The 27,959-nt window shown below is 38.4% G+C and overlaps 2 protein-coding genes across 3 annotated transcripts; one reads left to right on the top strand and one right to left on the bottom strand.

Moving 5' to 3' along the window:
* Positions 1-1,661: 1,661 nt before the first annotated feature.
* On the top strand, positions 1,662-14,597 carry LOC133992723 (collagen alpha-2(VI) chain-like). Of its 2 annotated transcripts, none has more exons than XM_062431434.1 (28): positions 1,662-1,788; positions 3,836-3,999; positions 4,158-4,762; positions 4,867-4,887; positions 5,012-5,077; positions 5,178-5,231; positions 5,352-5,396; positions 5,496-5,522; positions 5,614-5,640; positions 5,764-5,808; positions 6,232-6,285; positions 6,452-6,514; positions 8,130-8,192; positions 8,292-8,345; positions 8,431-8,466; positions 8,567-8,629; positions 9,253-9,315; positions 10,449-10,511; positions 10,674-10,736; positions 10,821-10,871; positions 10,955-11,053; positions 11,423-11,485; positions 11,578-11,613; positions 11,707-11,752; positions 11,842-11,994; positions 12,760-13,227; positions 13,317-13,355; positions 13,785-14,597. In XM_062431434.1, exons 1-28 carry the CDS (start codon positions 1,748-1,750, stop codon positions 14,384-14,386), a joined length of 3,174 nt encoding a protein of 1,057 aa, XP_062287418.1. In that variant the 5' UTR covers positions 1,662-1,747; the 3' UTR covers positions 14,387-14,597. The 2 variants fall into 2 exon arrangements, with proteins under 2 accessions (XP_062287418.1, XP_062287417.1); XM_062431433.1 differs by having other exon boundaries at positions 3,836-4,008.
* An 87-nt stretch (positions 14,598-14,684) lies between these two features.
* Positions 14,685-26,965, bottom strand: xrcc5 (X-ray repair complementing defective repair in Chinese hamster cells 5). Its single transcript, XM_062431435.1, has 21 exons — positions 26,898-26,965; positions 23,980-24,093; positions 23,698-23,881; positions 22,730-22,778; positions 22,475-22,597; positions 21,925-22,107; positions 21,667-21,781; positions 20,487-20,625; positions 18,909-19,021; positions 18,687-18,749; positions 18,465-18,602; positions 18,287-18,377; positions 17,811-17,941; positions 17,405-17,601; positions 17,124-17,214; positions 16,821-16,890; positions 16,567-16,676; positions 16,236-16,332; positions 15,951-16,018; positions 15,291-15,368; positions 14,685-15,043 (listed from the first exon to the last, which is right to left on the bottom strand). Exons 1-21 carry the CDS (start codon positions 26,910-26,912, stop codon positions 15,029-15,031), a joined length of 2,184 nt encoding a protein of 727 aa, XP_062287419.1. The 5' UTR covers positions 26,913-26,965; the 3' UTR covers positions 14,685-15,028.
* Positions 26,966-27,959: the final 994 nt, after the last annotated feature.

Below are 27,959 nucleotides of genomic sequence, written 5' to 3'. Positions count from 1 at the left end.
TTAAACACTTCCGACTCTGCTACTGTAAGTGTCTCACATAACATTTTCACCAAAGCATTTCCGTACTTGCTTTTAAATACTTAAGTTCAACGAAACATAAAGTTTCAATCACCAGGACCAGCGAGTGACCTCGCCACAGTTACTGCAGAGAGGACATGACTCTGCCCTTGATTTATTAAAAATGAATAAAACTACAGAGGCATGAAAAGACAGGCAGGTCATCTGTAATAATCTATCTACAGTGTCTGAGAGGAATAACGTCCTTCAGCAGAAAATGAAAAAATGATTTCATGTCTTTGAGCAGCAAGAGGTGAGCTTGTGCTGCAGTGCAATGTAAATGTTTTTGTTTTGTTTTTATCAAGAAATATTAAGATTAAGAAAGAATGTATCCTTATTAAATGAAATTTGAGTTAAGGTTGATAAGTTAAAAATGAAGTGTGTTATAGTATAGATGAGTAAGTGTAATGTACAATGGTCAAAATACCTCATATTTTGCTTTTGGGTGGATATCTGCCACATTTACAATCTGTTTAGCATCAAATTCTCTCTTTGGGTTTCCTGGAAAATTGCTTGTCTGTTGAGATTCGCTGGAAGTACTGTAATGAAAACAGGGACTTTAGCACTAAAAAGACTGTAACAGTGAAATATATCATTTGTGTTGTGGCACATAACAAACAAAGCACAGCCTACACAAGTAATTGTATATTATATTTAAAACATTACAATAAAAAATATATTCTAAGTGAAAAGAGCTATTATGGAGTTAAAGTTTAAATCGAACAGAATTCAATAAAATGTACAAAAATATTTCCCAGGAATGTGAACACAATCATAGTGTAAACAGTATGGAGTGTGCAAGCAATAATAATACAAGTTTCCATTAGGCTATACTGTAAAAAATCACAAATGTGCAAATATAGATTATGAGATTTTATATTAATATAACGTGTAATGTCCATGGTCCTGGCCCTTGTTGATGGGATGAAACGGTTTTTGGCGTGAGGTTTTGGTCTCAATAGATCTCAGCCTCTGACAGGAAGTGAGTGGACATAAGCCTCCTTGCACAGAGAGGGAGATTGTGGATTTTGGCCACCATCACTTACATTGAAAGCACATTTGAAAGTGTTTTTTTTTTTTTTTTTAAACAGCCAGTATGAACAGGATGAATGATTACAGCTAGAACAACCTGGTTCAGTGTTCATTTGGGTACCTGACTGTTGTTTTAAGACAGATTTGAAAAACTGTGAACTCGTCCTTTAAAATATTAAAACTACATTGTACATTTGGGACATTTGCAGCAGTCAAATACCAGCATGACATTTCTCATGCTGCATAGTCTTTAAGTGTAAACAGACTGTGAGAGTGCGCGGCTCTCTCCATGTAAGGATAAGCAGCAGTGCAGCTGAGTGTCTGTAATGCTCCTGTTTGGAGATGATCAGTCTGTGACACTCATATTTATTCTGTAAAATCTGCTACATTAATAGAACATTTTAACGTGCTGGATGTAATTAAATCCAATCTATTCTCTCATTTTCTCTCTCTCTCTCTCTCTCTCTCTCTCTCTCTCTCTCTCTCTCTCTCTCTCTCTCTCTCTCTCTCTCTCTCTCTCTCGTGCGTGGGTGCAGTTGAGATTAAAACGAGCAGCCCCCTCGACCATGCGCTGACCCACCGAGATTCCTTTGATTTGGAAATTCCGATGAGATGATTATCTTAAGTTTGGAAATTGCTCGAGTTTCATGAAAGTCTCATGTCGCAGTTTAGATTTAAAGTATCAGCTGGGTCGCCGCGGTGAGTAATTTTATTGACTTTTCCTAAACGTTTAGTGACGGACAGTCAGGCAGCTAATGTAAATTATCAAATGTGTTTAACTCTTGACTTAACATATACGCGTAAAGTTACTCAATTACTGTGCGCAAGTGCAACTTTGAGGTACTGGTACTTTACTTGAGTAGATTATTTCTTGTATTACTTGATACTTCCACTCCACTACATTTCAGGGGGAATTATTGTACTTTCTACACCACCACATTTATTTGACAGTTTTAGCTTTAGTCACTTTTCAGATGAAGATGTGTCACCATGCATAACACAGTCGTTTAAAATACAACACATGTTAAATGTTAAATATGAAACCAGTGGTTTCCAAACTTTTTAGCTTTTGACATCTTAAAAAAAAGAAGCAGTGTCATGTTCACATTTCAGATGTGTTGTTAACAGCTCCACTAAATAGTGATTTTTCCCTATAAACTTCTCACATGGTTTCATTTCTATAAATGTTCAAACTATCCAATATTTCAGCAAAAATCAAGGATTATAGAAAAAGTCCAAAGACTGCAAACAGATTTGTGTATCAGAACTTTGTTTTTTCTTCTTTCCTCTCCCATTAATCATCTCACAGCCTCTCAGATTAATCTGCTGACCCTTTGGAGGTGCCTGACCCCTATGTTGTTTACCACTGAACTAAACTAACTATATATTAAACATTTCAAACCAATACTTTAAGTACATCGGGCTGATAATACGTATGTACTTTTACTTAAGTAGGATGTGAGTACTTCTTCCACCACTGCTGACACATTTGTTTCTTGAAGATATTAAATGAACCTTAGTAAGGAAAGGACAATTTTCCAGAGCACCAATAAACTAACAGTTGGGACAGAGTTACAAGTAAAACACCTGAATTTTAAATTGTAACTCAACTAAGTATTAATAAAATGTAGCAGCGCACAAGTACTCATCATCCAAAAGTGTTATGTTATTAAATATTTTACTATTGAACTACAATTGCTTTTTCATCAGTTTTATTTAGCTTATTTTTATTTTACATTTAACTCATTTAAAGCCCTTCTTTTTGTTACTTCCACCACAGCTTAAAAGGGAAACACAAAGAGGGAATTTGATGCTAAAAAGAGTAAATGTGGCACATCAACTTTATGATATATTTTTGCACAAAATTACTGTGTGGACAGTTTGGCCCCCATCACTTACATATAAAGTGCATTTGCAGGGGATATTTTAATGGCCAGTATGAACAGGAAGAATGATTACAGCAATTCAGTGTCCATATGGAAATCTATTCTTTATATTCTATATGAAGGACCAGTGTATGGAGTTTAGTGAACAGTTTGTCTGTTCTTTTCTGAACAGACATGTCAAAAATGGAAAATATTCATGACACTGATTAAATTTATGTAAAATCAGCTGAAAATATGAATCATTGTTTTGAGCCCTTTATATCTACATAGATAGTGGGTCCTCTTCCACAAGGGCCACCATGTTGTCCCACAATGTTACAACTTAAATTACTGATACATGTAAAATAAATATTTTAATGTTGCAGCTGCAGAGGATGTTATGAGATAAGTTTTGGATTTAAAATATTTATCTTCAGTTAAATTAATGTTATGGAGTAAAAAAGTACAACATTTCTCTCTGAAATATAAAAGGGTAAAAGTAGGCCATAAAGTAAAATCTAAATACTCAAGTTTAAGTACCTCAAAATAGTACTAAAGTGCAGGTAAATGTATTTACTTTCCACTGCTGTCTTATCAGCATAACAACACAACTCATCAGTCTTCTGTATGTTTTGGGTTTCTGCACATGAGATCGCAACAACAAAAAATTCCATTTAAGCTATTATTCAGATGTCGTCACATTGTGACATTGTTTAAAACAATGATAAACATTTCTAGGCGCTGTGGAGATGCCTTCTGTGAAGACTCACTGCTTTGACTCACTGCTTTGACAGCTATTTCCTGCATTTAAAGGGAGCTTCAGCGTTAAAAGAAAGCTTTTTAAAACCTTACTACGGTGTACTTCTCTCCATTTTTTTCAGTGGCTGCAAGAAAATGGCTGTCATTTCAGGGTTCATCTTTCTGTGCACGCTCCATGCTGCAATCCCTCAAGTTCTCGTGCCTCGTGGACCGCGGCCAATACCTGGCCGAGGTGATGGGCCAGCTGACATTGTGCCAGATGACATTGGACCTCCCTCACGCCCAGGTTGTCACAGTGAGTTTTGTGGATTTCTTTCCAGCTGAATAAAATTGTTATTGTTGGGGTTGCTTTAGAAGAATTGAGGCCTTTTCATGTATTTCATATATAATTTCTGTACAATTTTAGGTTTGACTATTTACTTTTGTCAATGTTCTGTCCTACAGAAGACATCAGGTGCCCCATCAGGGTGTATTTCACCATCGACACCTCGGAGACCATTGCCTTACAGGAGTCCCCAATTCCAGCAATGGTGGATAAGGTCAAGGAGTTCACAAGAAGCTTTGCTGAGAGGCTGGTTGATGAGGAGTACAAAGACATGAAGTTCAACTGGTCCGTTGGAGGCCTACACTTCTCCCAGGAGCAGAAGGTCTTCAGCAATTTTACAAGGAAGGAGGAGTTCATCAGGAAACTTGGTGGGATTAAATATCTGGGCAAAGGCACCTTCATTGACTGTGCCCTCAGAAAAATGAAAAATGAAATCACCCAGAACCCTCTCGAGCCAAAGACCGTCCTCTTTGCTGTGGTCATCACTGATGGCCATGTGACAGGAAGCCCATGTGGGGGGGTCAAGTCGATGGCAGAAGAGGCCCAGAATCGGGGGATCAATGTGTTCTCAGTGGCAGCATCCAATAGAAAGGACGAATATGGTTTGAGGGAGATAGCCAGCCCTCCCATTGAAGTGTACCGTGATGATTACATGGCTGTGGACAATTTGGCCAGACCCCCAAGAATACAGGACGAAACAATAAAAAAGATCATGAAAGCCATGGTGATCAAAAACATTTTCTCACCTTGAATGCTTATATTGTTATATTTTTGCTTGGTGTTTGTGTAGATTTTTACTTTTCACTTACTTCACTCTTTTCTTCACAGAAATATAAAGCCTATCAAGAGGTAAGAAAAAGCTTTTTAAACCTTAAACAATGACAATACGTACAGGTTTGAATCATTGCACCAGATCTCTCTTGCTTACTTGGTTTTCATGTATTACTTTTTTTAAATTGCTTTGTTTTCATAGTGTTATACACAACAATGCTTTGAAAACCCTGGGATGCCCGGACCGAAGGGGTATAAGGGTCAAAAAGTAAGTATTAAAAAACTAAACAAAATAAATAAATCATGTATATTTCTGCTTGTACCACAGATTATTTTGTTGAAATATGAATGTTTCTGCTTATTTATAGGGTTTTAAAGGAGACAGAGGTGACCCTGGGCGAAAAGGTGAAAAGGGGAAAGAGGTTGGTAGATTATGTCCACAAGAACATAACAATAAAACATAATTATTACACTTGGAAATTATTACACCCAAAATACTGTGTCATCACTTTAAATGTTGTATATCATTGTTTATCTTACAGGGTGATTCTGGCATTGAAGGTCCAATCGGACCACCCGGTCCAAAGGTTTGCTGAGGACTTTTTACTGATGATTGTGTGTGCTACATGGCTATCCGTGTTTTCATTTATCATTTCAGTAACATGTCCTTTTGTGCCCTGATATAGGGAAAAACCGGTTTGAAAGGTGACATGGTGAGGTTGAAATATTTATATTCCTACTGCTGTGTTGATCTGTCAGATTGAATGAAGCATTTGGATTCATGGATCTGTTTTACTTTGGCAGGGTGATATTGGACAAACTGGATCAAAGGTAGTGTCATGCTTACTGTACATGTTTTCTTTTTATATCGTACAACATCTAACACTGTGCATATAATCAACTTTTTTTATACTGTAGTTAATTTTCTGTCTTCACTGACTTTCAAACATTCAGGGTGGGAAAGGAGTAGCTGGATTTAATGGAACTGATGGACAAAAGGTGAGTCTTCATTAGAGCCCAATAATATATTGGTCAGCTAATATTTTAAGCCGATATCAGCCCATCATAGATATCCGTATCAGCATATATGTTGTCAGATATGTGCCAATTTTTTCATATTTTTTTTCATTGTTAATCTGTAAAATATCATGCCAACATCATGACATATCTTTGCCACAAGTGTTTGATAACCACATTTGAAGTGTTATTGCAAAATATCTGCACTTGTTTGTATATATTCTGTATACGTAAGATTATTGGCCAATATATCAATATCAGAATTGTTTTAGTCCCTAATATCGGTATGGGCATCAGCCCCAAAAATCCAGTATCAGTCGGGCTGTAGTCTTCATACAACAAAGTAGAAAGTAAACCATGACTCATGTATGTTATGTATGTTGACATCCTCTGTGAAATCTTCAGGGTAAAATTGGCCGAATTGGACCTCCTGGTTGCAAAGGTGGGCCAGGTGACACGGTACGTCAAGTCCTTATACTATTTGGTTACTATTATTCTCGCTGTCATCGTAAATCATATCTTTTAGCTGAGATTATTTATCTGGCTGGTGAATTTTAAAATTCATCATCCACTTTGTTGTAAAAAGTAACTGAACTACCGATATTTTACTTTTTCTCTCTAAAAGGGACCAAACGGCTACCCTGGAAACGCTGGTGAACCTGGGGTAAAGGGCGATAATGGTGAAAAGGTCTGTATCAAATCAAGCCGAGGATCTTCTCTGTCTCTTTTAAAAAAGAATAGTGCAGTATTTGTGATTTTAAACAGTATAATTTAATCTGTTATTCGCATTTTGCTGTAAAGAGAATGAATAAAAACTGAAACATTAAGCTAACTTTGATAGACCACTCTAGGGGTCTTGAAATGGTATGTTGCTAACAGTATTTTTCGGAGTCAGTCAGTTAGTGAATCAAGCATTTTGCTCTAAAGTGAAATATTTACTGCTATTAGAAGGATTCACACAAAAGTCAATATAGTCATCGAGCTTAGAAGATTGATCCTGACTTTTGACTTTTGATTTGTCCAAGGCACAATAGCACTAAAACTACACGTGAAGCTTGGCCTTTTCTGAATATGTATAGTTAGTGAAACAGTTGTGTGGTCAGTGTGCTAAATAAACCAACTTCAATCATCAATAGGCCTACAGCTTTTCATCAGGATCATCTTTGCCAAACAGCACAAAAGTTGGCCTGGTTCCAGACCACTGAATCTCTACTCACATCTACAATGTTTTCAACCATTTGAAAACATGTTGTGCCTGTTGATGACTGGTTCCCAGTTGGAAGAGCAACAGACGAGATGAATGTGAATGTTGTCTCCGTGTTAGAGCCAGAAAAATGGCAACAAGTATGGATGAGATTGATGCAGCAGTACACAATAGATCTAAAATAAGGCATATAAAACTAACAACTCTTAAATCTGTGTAGCTACTCGTTCGATTGACATGAAAACCTTATCTAGCTGTTACAATTGCTACTGCTGTGTGCATCAGTTGAAAATGAGGTTGATAGGAGGGAAATGTCACTCAATAGTTCAAACACGGGCTTTTCTTACCTAAGCACCTCTCATTGACACACCTGTTCCTATTTTCTCACCTCATCATCCACTAAGCCACTACATCTCCTGGCTCCTGAAATCCTAGCCACTACAAGAATATGTCTTCAAGAAGCTGAACAGTTTAGTGTCTACATGAAAGTATGCGGGACAAGTTGGTGTCATAGTTGTGCCGAGAATAAAAAAACATCAGCTCAAACGCTGCATTAGATGTATTCAACCCAACAGTGTATTGCTCAATTAGCTAAACTGACTGTATGGAGCCAATATTGGATGTTGTTTAGATTTTACTGACAGTGATTGTGTTTTTGCACCCATGTTAACATTTTGTTGAGTGGTTCTTTGTGCAAGATACAATTCAACTGTCAACCAAATATATCTGACTCAGATTTTCTGGCGATGAATGTGCACAGATAAAATGCTTTCTTTGCCACCAGTCACATGACCTGCTGTTTAAAAAAAAAAAAAAAAAAAATCAATGTTCTCTACACTAAAATTGTGATTTAAAAATCCTTTTGATGTTGGCCTTTTCCCAGAAGCTCAGCACCATGAGGTCAGACTTTTTTGTCCACTAATGGTGAGAGTATAAGAATATCAAACAGTCTATTTTTTCAAAATCCATTGAAGTGTATTTTCTTGTGTGTACTGAGCCTCACATAGCCACTAGCGAGGACTTTATTCAAGTTAAATTTACATTCACTGATGTCTCCTGTGGTTTGGGGGTTTGTTTTGTTTGTTTATATTCTGTTTAGGGTCACCCTGGCCGCCCTGGGAGAGATGGTCCCCCTGGCCCTATCGGTGATAGAGGACCAAAGGTAACCATTTAATTAAAGTGCAACAGAAAACAGCTTTTAAAAATTTAAAATGTCTTTGCTGAAAAAACAGAATCCATGATCTGAATCTCTGTTCCTTAGGGTGATAGAGGAAATAATGGAATTCCAGGACAGCCAGGAACTAAGGGAGCACCGGTACAAATTATGACTTATTTTCTTTATAATATCTTCTCTTACTGTCCGTTAATGATATAAAGGTGACTCTGAAGTTCTTTTTCAGGGGAGGGAAGGCTTTCCTGGACCAAAGGGCGACAAGGTATTTCAAACACTTGTATTTTATCAAATTAAATACTTTCTTTTTGAGAATTTACCAGAGTGTGTCGATTTTGAAATGAAATATCGGTAAATATTAACAGGGAAGAATAGGGGAGTATGGACAAAAAGGAGGACAAGGACCTGATGGGAAAAAAGGAGAGAGGGTAAGTTCAGCACTCAGATAAATGAGCTTTGATCACTTTCTTGTTCTTTAATGTAATTGTTACAAGTTTGTGGCGTTGAGAACATCTGCTGGCAAGTTGCAGAAAATACAATACCACAGAATTTCATCTTAAATATGACTCAACTTAGTGCGTTAAAAATAAAAGTTGGCCTTTGTGATCTGAAAGCTAAATAATAACGTGTGACACATAATGTGACACATTGATAGATCGCATCGGATTCCCTTGACCAAACATTGGATTTTAACAGCGAGAGAGAGGCCCACAGCCATAGCAGCCCTAAACAGGGTGAATCACAGAGGGGACTACAACACTTGTTTTCATATTATCCTGTCGTCATTGGGTTTTGTGGGGTTGTACTTTATATATTTCTGCCTTTTATTACTGTGTGACGATTTGTCTAAAGTGTAATGCTGATTTTGGTGATGATTTAACGTGCTATGAAAAAGAGTTTCACAGAGACAATCTAACAAATCGGCCTCTGATACACCTCTATCATATTTCCCTGGGGCAGAATTATCACCTCTCAGTTACTGTTGTGTTCTGCGACATTGGGTGATGATTAATGGTCTGGGGGAAATCCTGATATCTTCATTTATTTTAAGGGAGATCGAGGGGCACTGGGAACCAGAGGCAAACCCGGGGAAGATGGATTCAACGGCTCAAAGGTGAGGGGAACAGGTTGTGGGAGGATTTTGGCAGGCGACTCAGCAGCTTCCTAAGAATTCAGCAAGTCTTCCTTAGAACTCCAATACTGCACTATGTAGGGGAGAACGGGGTTGGTTGTCACACGGGTTGGTTGTCACATTCATCAGATCTTGGGCCCTAGAGGGCGCTGTTAAAATGTTTTGGTACTGAACATTTCAGAATTTAGGTGAGGTGTTACTTCAGAGGTCATTTCTGGAGTAAACTGCTTGACATTGAGGTGAGAGGACGTTTAGGTTTTTAGCTATGCCAAAACATGTGTTTGTTAGCTTTGCTGGTAGCAAAAAATCTCAGTTGGGGATGCTTGTCACATTCTCTTCGGAGTTGGTTGTCCCACGTTGGTATATACATATATAGTGTGACATATCTAGTTCTTTCTTTCTTTTAAGATAACAAAATGACCAGGAACTTTGTCAGGAAGACAAACAAGATCCAGACTCCTCCAGATGTAAAGCTCAGAGCAGTCAGAGAGGTGAAAATGAACAATATTGTCATATAAGGACAAAAAAGGCACTTAACGGAATTATTTTTCCTGTTTATGTTCTCTTGGTGCAGGAGATGTATTAGGTTGTTGTATTTTAATTAAAGTAAACATTTTAAATATTTTTTTAAGACTGTATACATTCCCCCCCCCCCCCCCATTAAAATAACACAGGGACAACCAACCCCATAGTGTGTGACACCATCCCCATTGTGGGGTTGGTTGTCACAAGTGCACAAGACATATTTGAGGGCTCATATCTTTTGAACAGAATCAGCTGAAGGAGAATAAGACCACTCTATTCCTACCTGACACTTTAGGCTTTCATTACAAATTAAAAGGGAATTTATTCAGTTTATGGTTTATGAGGAATTCAAAGGAAAGTAAAAAGTGTGACTACCAACCCCGTTCTCCCCTACTATGTCCTGCCAAAATAACATGGAATAAGATTCTTATCATAACACCATTTTCTCGAGAAACTGCACCACAAAAGAAAAAACATGCAACTTCTCCTGTTGTCTACTATGCTTTGCCAAATTCACACCATTGAGTAACACTATGTATGTGGGCTGGAATGAAAGTGAGAATATTTTCACTACTTTCTCTCTCTTACAGGGTAACCCAGGACTACCAGGACCGAGGGGTCAGGCAGGAGAAACAGGAAGCCCTGGAGGAAATGTGTGTTAATTATAACATTCAGATACAGTTTTTATTTGTTCAATGTTCTCTTGTGAAGCATCATAAAGGAGCTCTTTGTTTTGAGGGCACTCTTAAAGTATCAGTCATTAATACACAGTAGGTGATATTATTGTCCTTCAAAGTCCTCTTCTGTGGTCACAGGGCACCGTGGGAAATATAGGAGATCCTGGACCAAGGGGAGATCCAGGGTCTAATGGAATAAAAGTGAGCCAAGAGTTGAACTTTTAAGATGGTATCATGTAAAATATTGCAACATTTAATCATTGTCATTTTTTTCTTCTTCTAAAGGGTGACAAAGGGAGGCAAGGATTCAGCTATCCTGGACCGAGAGGACCCACTGTACGGTTTTCTGTTTACCTCACAAAATTCTTGCATGTCTTTAATGTCACTACTTTATCCCGAAGTAATTCTGCTTTTCCCAGGGAGATAAAGGCCTTCCAGGCAAAAATGGAGTCAGGGGGGGCAGAGGTGAATGTGGCGCCAAAGGAGAACCTGGAATACCAGGACCAAAAGGAGATGAAGTAAGATGAATTAATTAAAGCTTTAATCATTTAGTTGAACAACAAGGTTGTGAAGTACCATGTGAGGTTTCTCATTTTAACATACAGCAGATGATCAGACTCTAAGTCTACAGGATTGTGTGACATGAGCTGGACTGGTGCCAGATATGTCACGCGTCATCAACACTTGGATTTAATGGCCCAGTTTAAGAGTTTTTTGTTTGTTTTTTTCTCAGTGGTGCTTAGTTCTTAAGAAACCGACAGTAAAAAGCATTCTGTCAAAAATGTTGCCAATATTAACAAGTAACTTCTAGAGAAATTCAACATTAGTCAGAAAAATGCAACTTTCTTTCTTCAATGCACTTCCACTGAAAATTGTTTTCTCTGCAGGGAGGTCCAGGTCTTGCGGGTGAGCCAGGACCGAGAGGACCAAAAGGGGTTCAAGGACCTGATGTAAGCAACAGCTCAACTACTCAAATTATGATTTTACCATGCTTGCAAATTTGAGATCCAATTACATCACTCTGTCCTTGTGCTGTGTGCAGGGAGGACCCGGAGGCCCAGGCGATCCTGGACTTAATGTAAGTAACATTTTACAAGTCTTTTGGTTAACAAACACAACAAAATTATTTCATTGGTTGTAGTACCACTAACCTGCATATATGTCACCGCAGGACTGTGATGTCATGACTTACATCAGGGAGACGTGCGGTTGCTGTGGTAAGATAATACTGTATAAGTTAAAGCTAACACAACTTTATTGTTGGCATCTTTCAACATGCTGATCCTATTCTGGTCTTTTGTCCTAGACTGTGAGAAGCAGTGTGGAGCTCTGGACATCATATTTATAATTGATAGCTCAGAGAGCATTGGGCTGACAAATTTCACCCTGGAAAAGAACTTTGTTATCAACACCATCAACAGACTGGGATCTATGGCCAGCGACCCCATGTCAACAACCGGTACGGTCGAGCACAAGCACAGTGCATAGCTCTCTGTAAATCCTTTTGCAGACACAATTCCCAGTGACAAGAAGTAGACGTTGCCATAAAAGCTTAACCATTTATCCACCACCCAACATACTGTTAGATCCAAAAATATTTGGAAAGGACCTTGTTCATCTCGTGCTCTTCATTAATACTGTACAGTAATGACAAAGTATGAACATGTATTTTCAGTCAGACAAGTTCATATTTTAAATCACTACTGCAAACTGATGTTAACACAAAATCACAACATCAGAAAAGCCTTTCGAAATAGTTTGTTAGTGTCTATAAATCCCATGAAAACCCCAAAATCTGCAACAAGTGGTGTTTGTTTTGCGAAAGACTGATGGCCTGAAGTAAACATACATTTTTCCCACTGCGCACTTGGTGACATGCGCCTTCATTACAAAGAAATATGCACATTTCAGTTTATATTGAGTCAATCCCAAACAGTATACACCACCATCCTGCTATTGTAAATACTCACTTAAGCTCCCAAGGGTTTTAATCCATGGCTAACTGGCTAACTTCAAGTCTCAAGTGACAATGAAAAAACAACAACAAAACAACCCAAAACAACATATTTGTGACCGGTTTTTACAGACTAGCAGTTTCAATTGGAGAAAATGCTTTGTTGGGTTTTGTCTTGTTTTGGGGTTTGTTGACAAGAATATAGCCAGCCTTTTATTATTGAATTCACACATTTGTAAATGCACTGCCTGACATGTTTGTCTTTTCCAGGCACAAGAGTTGGAGTTGTGCAGTACAGTCACGTTGGGACTTTTGAGGCCATACATATTGACGACCCCAAAGTAAACTCCTTATCTGCCTTCAAAAACGCTGTGCGGAACCTGGAGTGGATTGCTGGGGGCACCTACACACCCTCAGCTCTCAGGTTTGCCTATGACACCCTCATGAAAAGCAGGAGGACTAGAGCCAAAGTGTCCGTGGTGGTGGTTACAGATGGCCGCTATGATCCAAACGACAAGAATACTACTTGGCTCACGTCCTTTTGCAGCGAGGCCAATGTGGTGGTGAATGCCATCGGGGTCAGTGATATGTTTGACCACAAACATGATGATGAGACCCTGAACTCGATAGCGTGCATCAATCAAAACCGTAAAGACAATCGTCTAATGAAGATGTCGAAGTTCAGTGACTTGGTGGCAGAACAGTTTCAACAAGAAATGGAGACTATTCTCTGTCCAAGTAAGCCTCTAACAGTACACCCACTAAGATGATCATACTGGTCCTTTTATCCACTTTTATAATTTATGTCCAATCAATTTCCCTTCCAGATCCAGAGACTGTGTGCCCTGAACTTCCCTGTAGAACCGGTAGGTGATATTCATGACTAGATTATTAGTTCAGTGTTGTAATATATGGGGTGCCGATTGTAAAATTTCAGTTAGTTTAATAACTGATATATTTTGAATATTTAGCACACTTTTCTCACATTTACCTAATTTTTCTTTCATTTGAGACAGAAATTATTTTGTATTCATATATTCATCATTTAGATTTAGTATTTACATTTAACATTTAGATTTATATTTAATATTTAGATTTAACACTTATATTTATATTCAACATTATTATTTTTTTTACTTATACACATTTTTAACAATGTTTTACATGAATTTCTGTCTCAAATGAAAGAAGAATTAGCTAAATGTGAGCCAAAAATTCAAAATATATCAGTTATAAAACTGTAACCAAAAATGTACAATAATAATAATAAAAGTGGTTGTTGCTTCTTATTGCAGAACCCTATGTGGCCCCTTGTGTGCAGCGGCCAGTGGAGTTGGTATTTCTACTAGATGGCTCGGAGCGCCTTGGGCCACGCAACTTCCGTCATGTCCTTGACTTTGTGCAGAAGGTGGCAGACGAACTTGTCCTGGCCCGCAATAAGAATGATAGTATGCGAGCCCGCATAGCTCTAATGGAGTACGGCAATGACGATGAGCAAGTTGAGGCCTTCCCTCTCACACACAACCCTACTGTCATTGCTGACAAGATATCTCGCTTGACTTATCTGGATTCTTCCTCAAGCGTGGGACCGGCCATCGACCACACCATCAATAACATCCTGGGTCAAGGAAAAACTCGAAAGACCAGACTCAATGCAGAGATTTCGTTTGTGTTCATCACGGACGGTGTCACAGAGAACAGAAACCTGGATGAATCGCTTAGTCTCATGCGCGGGGCACGGGTGGTCCCCACGGTGATAGCCCTAGGAAATGATGTTGACCAAGAAGTTTTAAAGAAGCTGGCCATGAATGACCAAGATGCCATCTTCAAAGGAAAAGACTTCATTGAACTGTCTCAGTCCAGGTTTTTTGACCGTTTCATCAAGTGGATATGTTAAAGAGAGCCCACGCTCATGTGGACATAGAGATCATGCTGGTGCTAATGCTGTTAAACATTTTAAAACTATGATTATACTATGTGCTGTAAAATTTGCAAATGACATCACTGCCAGCTGTATTCATCTTTCGTATTTTTCACACAAACACACGTAAGAGTTAAGCATTCTTAAGCTTTATTGATTAAAGATAATAAACCTGCAGTTTACCGGACACTGCGGTACTGTCTTCTGTTGAGTCATATATCTGGTGCGCATAAATCTTGACATTTAAAGCACTCACTGTATCCAACATCATTGCAAATTACTTTGGAGATAACCGGAGATTCATAAAAATTACATTTTGTCATTTAAGACATTTTAGACAAAACACACCTAAAGCCTTTGACTGTAGTACTTGCAACAGTTTCTTTTATTAAGAAAATAAGTTTTATATGGTACTGGTCCCGTTCTGTGCAGTACACATGCACTTACTCAATTTCAACAATTGTGTCAGATTACAATGACGTGACAACGTATCAGGGGTCTCCAAGTGGGAAGCAGAACAACGGACAGGGGAACTGGTTTGCTCTGGCCGGACTGAATAATTGCATTCTTCTCATATCCCTGCATATCTGGCTGCAGACACTCCCATTGCCTCTCTTCTTACATCATGTCCAGCTGCACAGGAAGACAGAAACATTTAAAAAAAGGCATGACTGGAGAGTTCATATCAGAAGTTTCAATAGGACACACACACACACACACACACACACACACACACACACACACACACACACACACACACACACACACACACACACACACACACACACACACACACACACACACACACACACACACACACACACACACAAGTTAAATATTTAAAACCTGAAACAGAAACAAAAATCGCTCAAACACTTACCAAGTCATCAACATCTCCAGTATCGTCAACTGTTTGTGCAGCCGCCTCCTCCTTCTTCTTCTCCTCAGCCAACAGGAACTAAAAACAAAGTATGCTTCAGTCACTAATCGAGACAGTTTTCAGTTCATGTGGGTGTGCTTATTCCTTTAAGAGACGGGTTTGTTTGTCAAGTTTGTATTAAAATAACAGTCAGGTGCCCAATCAGGTTTTTCTGGCTGTAATCATTCATCCTGTCCATACTGACCATTAGAAGATCACTTTATAATGCACTTACGATGAGGGCCAAAATCCACAAACCTCCTTCTGTACAAAAATATCTTGGAAAGTTTATGTGAAACTGATATGAAGCTTCAGTCGTCCAAATGATTCAAACCAAGTAGATATCTTTCACAGTTAGTCTTTTTAGTGCCAAAGTCTCTGTTTTTGTTACTATACCTACAGAGAAGTTCAACAAGGAAACACGAAGACAGAATCTGAGTCTAAAAAGACTGTAAATGTGTCAGATATCCAATCAATATGTCTAACTCAGACTGCTGAAGCCTCATACGAACCTATAAATGCATCTTTGCAGTGAGGAAAAACTTTGTTAGTGTTCATATGCGCACCTGACAGGTTGTTTTAAGGCACACTTGAAAAACTGAAAAACTTCCTTTATGTCACCTGATTAGCTTCGTTTTTGGATACAGTGCTTCCTTCAACCTCGTCCTTGCTGATCAGAGATACGGCATCTGTCAAATAAACAGCAAAGGATAAGCTCAGAAAGTCTTTCAGCAGAGACTTGCGCTGTGATTCAGGCCACAGCTGGTTTTCAAGCATCAGCTCCCATTTGTGTCTTATTTACTTATTTTGCACTCAAAAAACATTGTTTCAAGTCTCATCTCATCTCAAGGGAGGAAATGAGGCGGGAGACACTCTGCTGCCCTGCAGTAAAGAGGCTTATCATACCTTGAACAAGCAGGTCCCAGAAGACTTCTAGCCCTCTGTTTGGGATGCTTCTTTTCAGGGACTGGAGGTAGCTGTTGTACAGCTCAGCATTCCCCAGCTGAATTACAAAAGATATAAAACAGTCAAAATCCACTTATACATCGACCAAAAGCTCACATCGACACGCAGGCACATAAGCACATACTGGCCTTCATTAAAGTCACGAGAAAAAGAAACGCACTCACTGTAATCTTCTCAAGTTGACTCACAATCTCCATAGCACAGCAAAAACTCTGCACTCGGATATCTCAAGGTTATTTCACAGACTCCCATTTCCCAAATGTTGATTTACCTTCACAGACTGCTCTCTGAAAGCCTGGATACAGGTGATGCTTTTCATGAAGTAAGGTGTGTTCTTGTTGCTAAGCAACTGCTCTATCCTTAGAGTCAGCTGCTGACAGACTGCGGGAGAACATCGGGGTCACCACAACCAAACAAAAGAGAAAGGCACAATTACTCGGGCTGAACATGAGTCACCATGGTTTATAACACAAACAAACAAAAAAATGTTTATCAAGACAGCGCAACAGAAAAACTGGACCTCACCCTGTCCGAATGGAAGATTATTTTGCTTGACCAGAGTACGGAAGTCTCGGGCTGGATCCACGCTTCCCACCTAGAGAGGTGTTTAAAATGAGCAATGAATAGAAGATTTCAAGTATGCTGTTCCTGTTAGTATTTATGTTATTTGATTTTTTTCAAAATGCAATTTTTGGTTTGTTGTACCCATAAGCTCTGCTGAGAAGCAGGATGAAGTGGATAATATATACAGCAGTAGTGATGAGCTGCTTTATTTGAAGTACTTTATCTGTCTAGGATTATGTCATACCACCTCCCCCAGCTTCTCACCGAAGTTACAGAGCCTTCAGCAATGTCAGCCAGGTTATACTCCTCCTCTTCTTCATCTCCTTTTACTTTCTTGGCATCTGGCTCTTCTGAGCTGTAAATGGAAAAGGGGTCAGGTAGCTTTTATTTCTGTAAAATGTCAGTCACACACATATTTTACAATCACTACAAATATTTTATTTGCACTCTGTTAAAAGTGTACACAGTCTTCTACAAATATTTTATTTTGGATGACATTTTAGCACATGACTCACAACTCTTGTCCACACTAGATCAAAACTTACTCTTTGCCAAAAATCTGAGCACTTGTCTTCAGCTTCTTTTTCTTCTCCACTTGTGTGAGAGGAAACTTCTTCTTCATGTCCTCTAGTAGAGCTTGGCAACGCTCACTAATTACCTCAGGACGCTCGAGGGCCGCCTTTAGCCAATCTTCCATGGGGGGAAGAGGGGTGCTGGGGTTCACTGCCCGATGGTGCAGGCACTGAAAGAGAGGAGGGATAGAGGAGGTGAAAGAGACAGTGACTGAGGAAGGAGTAATCCTGGTTGAATATCAACAGCCTCTAGCTGATGAAAGTGCTATTCAAGTCTAGAAGGATAAGAGCTTTTGCTTCTGATGTTAAATACCACCGCCCACTCTCCTCAAAAACGTTTCTAACTGCCACAGCTGAGATCTAATTAGGTGTGCAGTACCTGGAAGTGCCTCTGAAAAGCAGGATTTGGAAGTTTGTGGACCTTAAACATGTCCATTTGTTGTCCATCCTCATCTTCTTCTACCAACATCATGGAGTCAATGAGAGTGTCGACAGCAGACAGTTGAGTGTCTAGAAGAGTCACATGACAAAGAAATCGAGAGATCATACATCCATGTACATTAAATATGTAGTGAGCTTAGTGCAAAGACTGGAAATGGGGAAACAGTTAGTCCAGCTCTATCCAAAGGTATCAACAAAGGCTCTTAAAGTTGGCTAATTAATATGTCATTTGTTTAAACCAAAACTAAACAAAAAGAACCCAGCAACCTCTTCGAGTCTCCACTGGTTGCCTGCCCAAGAACCAGTCTGACACAGAATTCAATGTAAAACAGTGCGAGGATGAGTAAAACACCATCATCAAATGATACCATGTGTGTTACTGCTTTGAACAAGCGTAACATGCAGACACAGTACCTGAGGGGATGAACTTCTTATTGTTTTCAAGAGAAGGAAATGTAAACTGTCTGAGGTCTTCCATGAATGGCAGCTGGATGTACATGAGACACTATGAAGAGCAAGAGACGGATCATTAGCTGGTGCCATTTGATACAGATTGAGTGAATATACTTGAGAAAAGCGTCCATGAACCCACCTCATAGTTCTGCTTGATGCAAGGGAAAGCTGCTCCTACTTGAGGGTTGCTGCGCCGGTCGTAGGCGTAACGTACAATGGCCACCATGTTGAGTTCATCCAGCGCTCGGATGACAGCAGACAGCGCCACTCCTGCATGCTGCTCGGACAGACCGGTAGAAACAGAAACAGGTCAGCACCAACATACAGTCACCAGATTTGTTGTGGGCCTCTACATTCTCACCTCATCATCCTTTGGAGCAAACATCTTAATGACCTGATTTCCCATAAACTGATGGCGATGAATCTGCATTCAGGAAATAGAAAGAACATAAGAATTGACAGAAAGCGTTTTTACAACAAGGAAACAAAACCAGCTCGGTTACATACGGTAATTATTTATGTGTTTTACTAGAATACTTTTTAGATAACATGCACAATTACACTGCTATAATAAGCACCATACCAGGTTCTTTTTGGCAAAGCCCAAAACAGTAAAGCACTTCCCATCATGCTTGTATTTCATCTGCTCTTGATCCACTTTGGAGAATGGAACAATGTCACTTCCGTAACGAAAACCTGTGGGCAGAAAATAATCAAACTTTAATAATGTTAAATGAAATCTGGAGTCCTGTTTTCTTGGTATGCTTTTTCTGTATTTTTGTTATTTATATATATTGTTGTGATGACAGTAGTTTATGTTAAACATGATCAAAGATCCAAAACCTGGGGTCAACATGTGTAGTAATGCTTCTTGCATCTGGGCTTCTCTCTGAACGCTCTATTTGCAGCATTTTTTCTACCGTGCTGATTAACAGACATCAGCTCGTCCTGCATGCCCACAAACAGCTTTGGTTGCTAAGGTGATTGCTAAAATGGTTGCTAGGGTTTTCCCATATCTTGCTAACATTGTCCATTTCGCATATTTCAGATAAGATTTTGGCTCATACACACACGAATGTATGAGGAGGTGACATATCGGAAAAGTATTGAAATCCTACGACTGCTGTTGGCTTCATGGTTTGTTAACATAACCTCCACAGCTGGTGGATGTCTGCAGAGGAGCAGCTTCCAAGAGTTGGAAAGTCAGAATATGGTGGGCTTCTTTAAGGGGGGGGGGGCTTAAAGAGACAGGAGCTAAAAATAAAATGCAGCTTGATGACAGCAACTTTTCTCTTTGTAAGTATGCAGACGACAAGGCAATGGTGGGTTTAATGTTCCAGTTTATCACATCAACTGTCTATTAACATAGTGTCAAGGAACTTTTTGTCAACAACAGGGGCCAAGTACTAATATGTCAACCAATTGTAATTGGGGGCCAAGCCATAGAGGTAGTAAGTAGTTTTGAATATTCAGGATTGATTTTAGACACTAACTTAAATTTCAGTTTACACACAGACTACATTTTTTAAAAAGCAACGCAAAGCTTTGATGTGAGCAAAGAAGTCCTGACGATGGTTTATACCAGTCTAATGGAAAGTTAAATCTCCTACAATATCATGCTGGTACAGAAATTAAGTAGCCAGGAGCAAAAGTAAGCTCACAAAATAGTATAAACACTGCCGGCGTGATTGTACGACAAACCCCCCGAGACACTTGTTGAAGCTGTACACACACCAAGAGAAAAGCAACATTAATAGTTGAGGACTCTTCAAACCGCCTGTATAATTAATTTGAAAAATTAAATATACAGGCAGCAACAAGAAACATTTTTAAGAGATCTTCTAATCCGTCATCTTACTAAACAATGACCTTTAAATAGGTTTCAGTGACTGTTTCCATGTCTATTTAAGATAAGTATTCACCGAAACTTAAACACTTTATTATTACAGGTTTTTATTATCTCATGTATTTAAACCTATGGCAGTTGAAGCTCCTAAGATACCTCCTATGATAAAAAGGATTTTTTTAAAACTGTAAATCATGCAAAGATATTCCAATAGAGCCACAGATTAAAAATATAGATCTGAAATGTGCATGACATGTCCCCTTTAAGTAAAAAGCTCAACATCTTCATGAAATCTGACTCAAATAACTTCCTCACCTTGAATGGTGTCATCTCTCTGCACCTCTGTCTCATTGTCATCGTCCAGACAGTAAACAGTCTCTCTCTTTATGTCTTCCTTATGGTTGGTTTGAGCATCAACTGTAACCCACATTTTCTTCAGCCTCTCTTCAGTCACCTGGAGGACATGAATTGTGTCATTGTCTGTTTTTACACTGCACAATAGCAAGGTGACGCAAACTGAAGCAATGCAATCACATACAATAACAGTTTATATTCAGCATTAAGTACAACACTGCAATAACTTCAGGTAAAAAGATTTAATGCTCTGTGTTAGATAATGCAGAGTAAGTCAATGAAAGCACTGAGTTTGAGTGTAAACAAAAAAAGAAATAAATAAACTTCTTTCTGGACACAAACCCAATGACCTTTGACCTAAAGGCATAAGGATGCCAAGAATAAAATTGGACTGTGCTAAAAACCCCACCCTCTCACCAACAGCCAAGGGAGGAAAATGGATGACTTTGTTTGACTGCTCACACCTGGATGCGTCTTAAGCTCCTATCTCGTAAGACATATATTTTGGGAGAAGCTGCATTCCTTTGAGTTGCTCTCCTATTTTTTCTTTCTTTTATATCAAATAAATGTCTGAACTAGTCTGAAATGCCACCAAAAATGTGCATAAATGTGTATTTAGACATATCAAACCAATGTTTACTTTGGTATATATAATATTTATTTTGGGCTTTTTATGCCTTTATTTAGACAGTAGCTGGCAGAGAGGCCGACAGGAAACAGGAAGAGAGAGAGAGAGGGGAATGACCTGCAGCATAGGTCTCTGGCCGGATTCGAACCAGAGACGCTGTGATTATGTGGCATGCACTCTAGCCACTTGACCACCAGGGTGCTCCAGAATAATGCTTAATTAATAGATTTAATTACAGATTAGGAAAATAAGGTTTACTGATTTTATTCGGTATTTTATGTGTTTAATGAATATTAAAATTTCTAAGTGTTCTCACTGTTTCATGATGTGTTGATGACACTGACGATTAAATGAATGAGTTCAATTTGCAAGTGTTTAATTTTCAGATATCTGATAAAAAATAAAATGATTTCCCTTTAAAGTTGAAAACTAGTTTTCTCGCCACATAAAGGAATTAATGAATAATCAATGTGGCCCCTCAAAAAAGTACCAAAGAATCAACAGTCAACTTACAGCTTTGTACCCAACAATGCGGATGGAGAGAGCGCTGCCAATGGTCAGCTGACAGGGCCAGGCCATGGGTCGCCTCTCGATGCGCTTGAACATACAAAGCTGCTCAATGGCATTCCTAGAAAAAGAGTCAAGCACATGGAAAACGTCGTATGATCATCCAATAGCGTTAACTACTTTTCAATCTAGAAAGAACTCTGTGATTTAGAGAGAAAAGATGCATTAATAAGAACATCCAGTGTTTGGCAAAAGCTCTCCCACCTGAAGGTGTAAATTTGATCGAGGCCGTCCTCTTCATCAATGCTAAGCATGACATGTTTCACCATGTCCAGGCCACTCTTCTGTTCCCTGGACAGATCTTTGCCCATGCCTGGGTGACTGGGAGCCCCTCTGTCTGCGTCTCCTCCACCATCCTCCTCCTCATCCTCTGCAGGAAAAGGCAAACTAGAAATACAAACGTTTAGATTTAGTCAAAGAAATTGTGGGAGGAAGGATGTATGTGACTAAATGAGATGAAACTACAATCAACAAACTTTAGTTGAGTTCATTTAACATAAAACGTATGAACAGAATTCACTTTTAATCCAGAGTGACCTCTGATAAATATTCATTACATGAATCAAGAAAAGAGTGTGTGTGTGTGGCCTTTGTTGCATGTCATACTCATCTTTCTACCTCTGTGTTCTGTACTTTACACTATCAAACAATGTTAACTAAAATGTACTGTAAAATAAACTACCTCCAACAAATAGCCTTGTTTTGACAGGGCATCATGTTTAAATAAAAACTGCACATGGTGTCTGAACCTTACAAGAACTGCAATGTGATGTCAGCTTGTTTCAGGTTTTCAATAATGACGTCAAGGTGCTCTGAGCTGGCCTGGGTGTTGAGGTCAGTCAGCAGGACGATGTTCAGACGATCGTACTTTTTCCCCCTTAAAAAGAAACAGAAACACAGTGTGAGAAGAAACAGAAATCCATTGAGCACAATGAATATCAATATGCATGAAAAACAGTTTTCTTGCAGTGAGCAGTAAAAAATAGAGTGAAAAAGGGAAACTTCTCACTTTGTTTCTGTCTGAAGGAGATCCATGCAGACAACCAGAGCATCCAGCCCTGTTGAACAGCTGTTAAGGAGCTAATAGATTCTCACACATCATCCAGGAGCAGCAGGAGATGGACTTTCACTGACACCTTGCACTGTGTACAGCTCACTCCGGCAGTTAAATGGAGCCTTGTTAATGTTATTAATTACATCTGTCCTTTTCTTGCTTTGACAAGTCCAAATGTATGCAGTGAAAAAGATCTATTGATTCTTTGTACCCTTAATACCTACTGTACCTGCAAAAGTTAACAATTCTACAACTGTGCTGCTAAAAGAAACACTGAGCAAAAGAATAAAGTCATCTTAGATTTACTGTAAATTTTAATATAATTCTAGCAGAGATGTTCTCAATATTTTTGGGGCTAACAGTAATGAAATTAAAATATCTTAAGAATCTGAAAAACATTGACCTATGAACTATATTTTCACCTGTTTTTGATAGTTGCGTTTCTTTCACTGTACATATATTGACATATCAGCCTTGACCAGAGTAAAGACAGGCAGGGCTGCGACTAATGATTATTTTAATTATCAATTAATCTGTCGATTGTTTTCTCAATTAATTGATTGGTTGTTTGGTCCATAAAACGTCAGAAAATAGAAAAAAAAAATTCCACAGCCCAAGATAATGTCCTCAAACTCCCAAACAAAGATATTCACTTTATAGGGGACAAAAGAAACCAGAAATTATTCAGATTTAAGAAGCTGGAAATTTGCTTCTTAAAAATGACTCAAAACGATTAATCGATTATCAAAATAGTTGCCAATTAATTTAATAGATGGCAACTAATCCATTAATTGCAGCTCTAAAGGTTTATTTAGGTGTTCACTACAGTACATGTTAGCTGAGAATGAAAACTGTAATTAGATTTATGTACCTGCTACATTAATTCGTCCACTGTGCTGATATTGATTGTAGAAAAAGGATACAATCAGCCTGCTGACTCTCTGGATGGATTTGATTCTCAATCTCTTCCAGAAGCTCAAAATCAGCCAGCATTAGGTGGCGATGCACGGTGATGTTATGGTACTGGCCGTCCTTGTCCAGTGAGTTCCTGGTTGAGTCGGTGCCGAACAGAACCAAAGCCATTTCATCCTTAGTCTCTGCAAAAACCTGTGAGATGATCAACAGAAGGCGTTTTCAGCGCAGGTTGAAGGTGAAAACACTCTCATGAGGTAGTTTTGTGTGTGCCTTGTTTTGGTTTTGTTTACCTGGCGCTGGACAAACTTCTGAATGACTTTTTTGGCAAGTTCAAATGGAGGTTCTTCCCCTGGGGCGGAGTTGGACATGGAGAAGCCCACGTCCATGCACAGCACCAACGCGGACTACAGAAAACAAACATGTCAGGTTTTATTTCAGGGCGACACTTCAACAATGGATCTTGACTGGGAACATTTTAAACTCAAAGTGAAGCAATTTTTAAAGAGGGATAAATCATGTAGTCACGAGCGATCAGGTTCTTATTATTTTATGCTGCTTTGTACTTAATTGTTGAGTTCCATGTTGTAATGTATGTTTAAGTATTGTTGAGTCTTACACAGTTTCATATGTATTTTAATGTTGAGTTGTATATAACAATCACCTCATTTGCACTGCACAACTTCTTCTGTAACTCATTCTATAAATGTATCATATAACATTCAGTCCAATATGCACATAGCTTTATGTAACTAACTTCTCCTGTGTATATTATAGGTAAGACTTAAAACTCCACCTGTATATATAATTTATTTTGCTGTGTATATATACACATCTATTTCATCACTGATAGGATTTCAGATAACACATTTAAAATAATGATGATCATTGTGGGGAAAATATTTGTATTCCTCATGTCGTAATATTTTAAACCTGAAGTCACATGATATTAGTACTCACTCACAGAATAGGTTGTTGGTCTACACTCTATCAGTCAGAACTGAAATAGGACAAATTTTACTCTCTTATGATGCATTTTATACTCGGAACAATCTGCAGAAGGCCTTAAAATTTGATTATTTACCGCCACTACAGCAGTTTAAAGGCCTTATTTCAGACCTTGTTTTAATTGATTGCAATTTTTTTTTTTTTACTTCACTGTAATCTTATCTGTTTACCTCTATTCATCATCTTTATATTATTCTATTTATTTCCATAATATTGTTTTGAATTGCTGTGGTTGTTTCTAAACACCATTGTAAATGATAATTCTTCTTCAACGGTCAGTTGAGGTAAAATAAAGATTAATAATTTTCTATGCTGGGAGCAGTAGGTCATAAACGGTCCTTATCAGATCGACTCATCACTGGGGTTGGCTGAGGTTAGCAGCTGTCTTGATAAGGCTGGCTGTCTCCTGTTGTAACTAAGGTCAGGTGGATATATGCTGTGCTTTGTGTCAGACAGTCAGACTGATCTCCTTTCAGACTGGATAGCAAGTAACCTGCGAGCAGACTATGTGGCAGTTAGTCAGCAAAGTGTCTTTTTTAAACTTCAGAGGCATAGATATGTGAAGAATAACCTTATTTGGAGGTAGAAAGGGTAAGGATTTGGTGAAGGGTTTATAGTTTAATATTCTTGTCTGCAAGTAGACGGCAGAATTGAGCGGCATTGCGCAGTGTTTCACTAACTGATAAGTTCTTCACTTTGGGTTAAGCGGCTCCACATCAATTCCTTGACAATCTTGATAATACTATTTATTGGCATATTTTTAACATACAATAATTGTAGCCTGAAAATTTGATACGAGCCGATCCCTTATAGTCAAAAACACAATAATAGATAAAACAACAACAACAAAACAAATAAACTAAGCAACAAAAACAACAGGGTTACAAACTTAGACTAGACACTAGAAGAAAAATGATCTATCTATAAAAGAAAAGTGACAGCATTTCTGAAAACAAGGGCAATTTTTTGTTAAATGAGAAAACACCTTTAATAAGCCAAATGTGTCAGAACGGATATTTACCAGCAACTTATTCAATCAGAAGGAGCCAGAAAACATAAAAGCTTCTTCTTTTTTTTTACCAACTTAAAATATTAAAAAATATAAAAAGTTGACCATAAAGAAGATCTGATGAAAGCACCTTAGTGCATAATTTGAGGTATACGGAATAACAAATGTTCAAGAGGGAGCCATCTGGGTGTGTCTGACATTATGCAATGATGTGTAAAAAAACAACGTAGTATAAATCTGCAGAGTATGTGGTGCAAGTTTATGCTACAGTATACACTTGTCCATATACCAATAAACTGTAAATAAATAAACACTTTAGAGTTGATAGTCCATGACCACATATGAGTACGGTGCTTTAATAATACTGTGTTTTACAGCCATTTGTTCTCACTCTATTAAAACTACAATACACTGAGTTAACTTTTTTACACACTCAGTAAAGTATGCAGTGTTTCTAGTTTAAACCAATAAGGCAAACAGCAGTTTACCATTTCATGCCATTTTCATTACATGATTACTTTATGATTACTTTTCTAATTTTCTGACGAATATTTTCAGCTGTTAGGGTAAGTGTCCCCGTTAAGCCCACCAAAATCCAAGTTCAGGTGTTATTCATGGATACTGACATGATAAGGGAGATCATTTCTTATAGAATATATATTATTTATTTTCAATGTATTCATTAGTTCATGTAGATTTTAGAATATAAAATAAAGATATTTTATAAGTTCACATCATGATTTATTTGCAAAATATAAAAAAATATTGTTTTCAAAGAATTAAAAACAGCAATATATGTATTCAATAACATGTTTAAACATTTTTTAAAATGAGGACAAACCCTCCCCCTGAGCAAAATCTTAGTAACTCCCCAACACTGCAGACCGGAGTGTTGAATTCAGCCAGAAACACAGCAAATAAACGGAGGATTATAAAGTCCATTAAAATGCTATTTAAAATGTTTAAAACTCAGAATTGTAACTCGGCGTTTCATTGTAAAGTTTTTTTAAAAAGTTGAACATGTAGTTAATTTAATCTTTGTCCACATTTTGTGACGTTTTCCTTTTTATTGATTAGCTTAAAACTGAACAGCAGCCTCAAAACCCGCCTGTCCACAATAACTAACGACAACTAACAAAGCAGGACATGAGAATAATCTGTTTATTTTAAGAAATGTGAAATAAAGTAACTTACTCTAGAACCTGCCATCTTCCTCCTTTTTCCCTCTATCAAAGGACCTGTGCCACTTTATTATGGGTCCGGGGAGAAACGGATGTGTGTGTTAACCTACAGCAATAATTGTTCCGCTCATACGTTATCACACGTACTAATTCAACTTAATTACTAAATACATATTCACTGAAACACATGGGTACTGTATGCCTCTAAAATCCAGTGTTTCCCGTGGTGTTAAATGAATCCGTGACGAGTCAGCGCCATGAAGAGCATATCAGATGTAGGTCAAACGCCCTCATGTGGTTCAGTGACTCAGAAAGCAGATAGATGGATGCATCTCTTGACTGCAGCCAATATGTATGAAATAATGAGGTTAAATTAAAAATAGAAAAATAGAGAAATAAATGGTCCAAGTCCATCTACTACCCCATCCATAAATCTGTTTAATTTTTAACTAATTAGATATCACACTAATGAACAGTTAGCTCAGTCCCTGTGAAATAACCCTGAAACACTATAATACCCACTGTACCTACAAATGATACATATTTATTGAGTTTGCACATACAAAATGTGCAGTGCATTATATTAATGCGACTGCAAGTCGCCTGGCGAAAGCCCTATTGAAATTGTAATGTTTATTATTATTATTAGGGCCCGAGCGGCGACTGCAAGTCGCCTGGCGAAAGCCCTATTGAAATTGTAAGGTTTATTAGGGCTCGAGCGGCGACTGCTAGTCGCCTGGCGAAAGCCCTGTTGAAATTGTAATGTTTATTATTAGGGCCCGAGCGGCGACTGCAAGTCGCCTGGCGAAAGCCCTATTGAAATTGTAATGTTTATTATTAGGGCCCGAGCGGCGACTGCAAGTCGCCTGGCGAAAGCCCTATTGAAATTGTAATGTTTATTATTATTATTATTCTTCCGACATTTCGTGCCCCAATTTCGCCCCTTTCCCAAATGCGAAAATGCTTATACTTTTGCACGGACGTCCGGCCTCATCCGAAATTCGATATTTTTGGGTGATCGCACATGGTCGACGCAGAATGGCGGAATAGCGCCCCCTACAAAGTCCAAAAATGC

Source organism: Scomber scombrus, chromosome 13 (genome assembly GCF_963691925.1).
Source record: "Scomber scombrus chromosome 13, fScoSco1.1, whole genome shotgun sequence".
Lineage (NCBI taxonomy): Eukaryota > Metazoa > Chordata > Actinopteri > Scombriformes > Scombridae > Scomber > Scomber scombrus.
The sequence above is the reverse complement of the archived record's forward strand: the minus strand, read 5'-3'. Positions and strand labels throughout refer to the sequence as shown.

Coding starts and splice junctions, on each gene's coding strand:
- LOC133992723 (XM_062431433.1), top strand. CDS start 1,748: ATGTCGCAGTTTAGATTTAAAGTATCAGCTGGGTCGCCGCG. Junction 6,286..6,451: donor AAGGTGGGCCAGGTGACACG/GTACGTCAAGTC, acceptor TCTCTCTAAAAG/GGACCAAACGGCTACCCTGG. Junction 13,356..13,784: donor TGAACTTCCCTGTAGAACCG/GTAGGTGATATT, acceptor TTCTTATTGCAG/AACCCTATGTGGCCCCTTGT.
- xrcc5 (XM_062431435.1), bottom strand. Junction 17,602..17,810: donor CTTTTCAGAGGCACTTCCAG/GTACTGCACACC, acceptor CCTCTCTTTCAG/TGCCTGCACCATCGGGCAGT. Junction 16,677..16,820: donor TAATCTTCCATTCGGACAGG/GTGAGGTCCAGT, acceptor GTTCTCCCGCAG/TCTGTCAGCAGCTGACTCTA.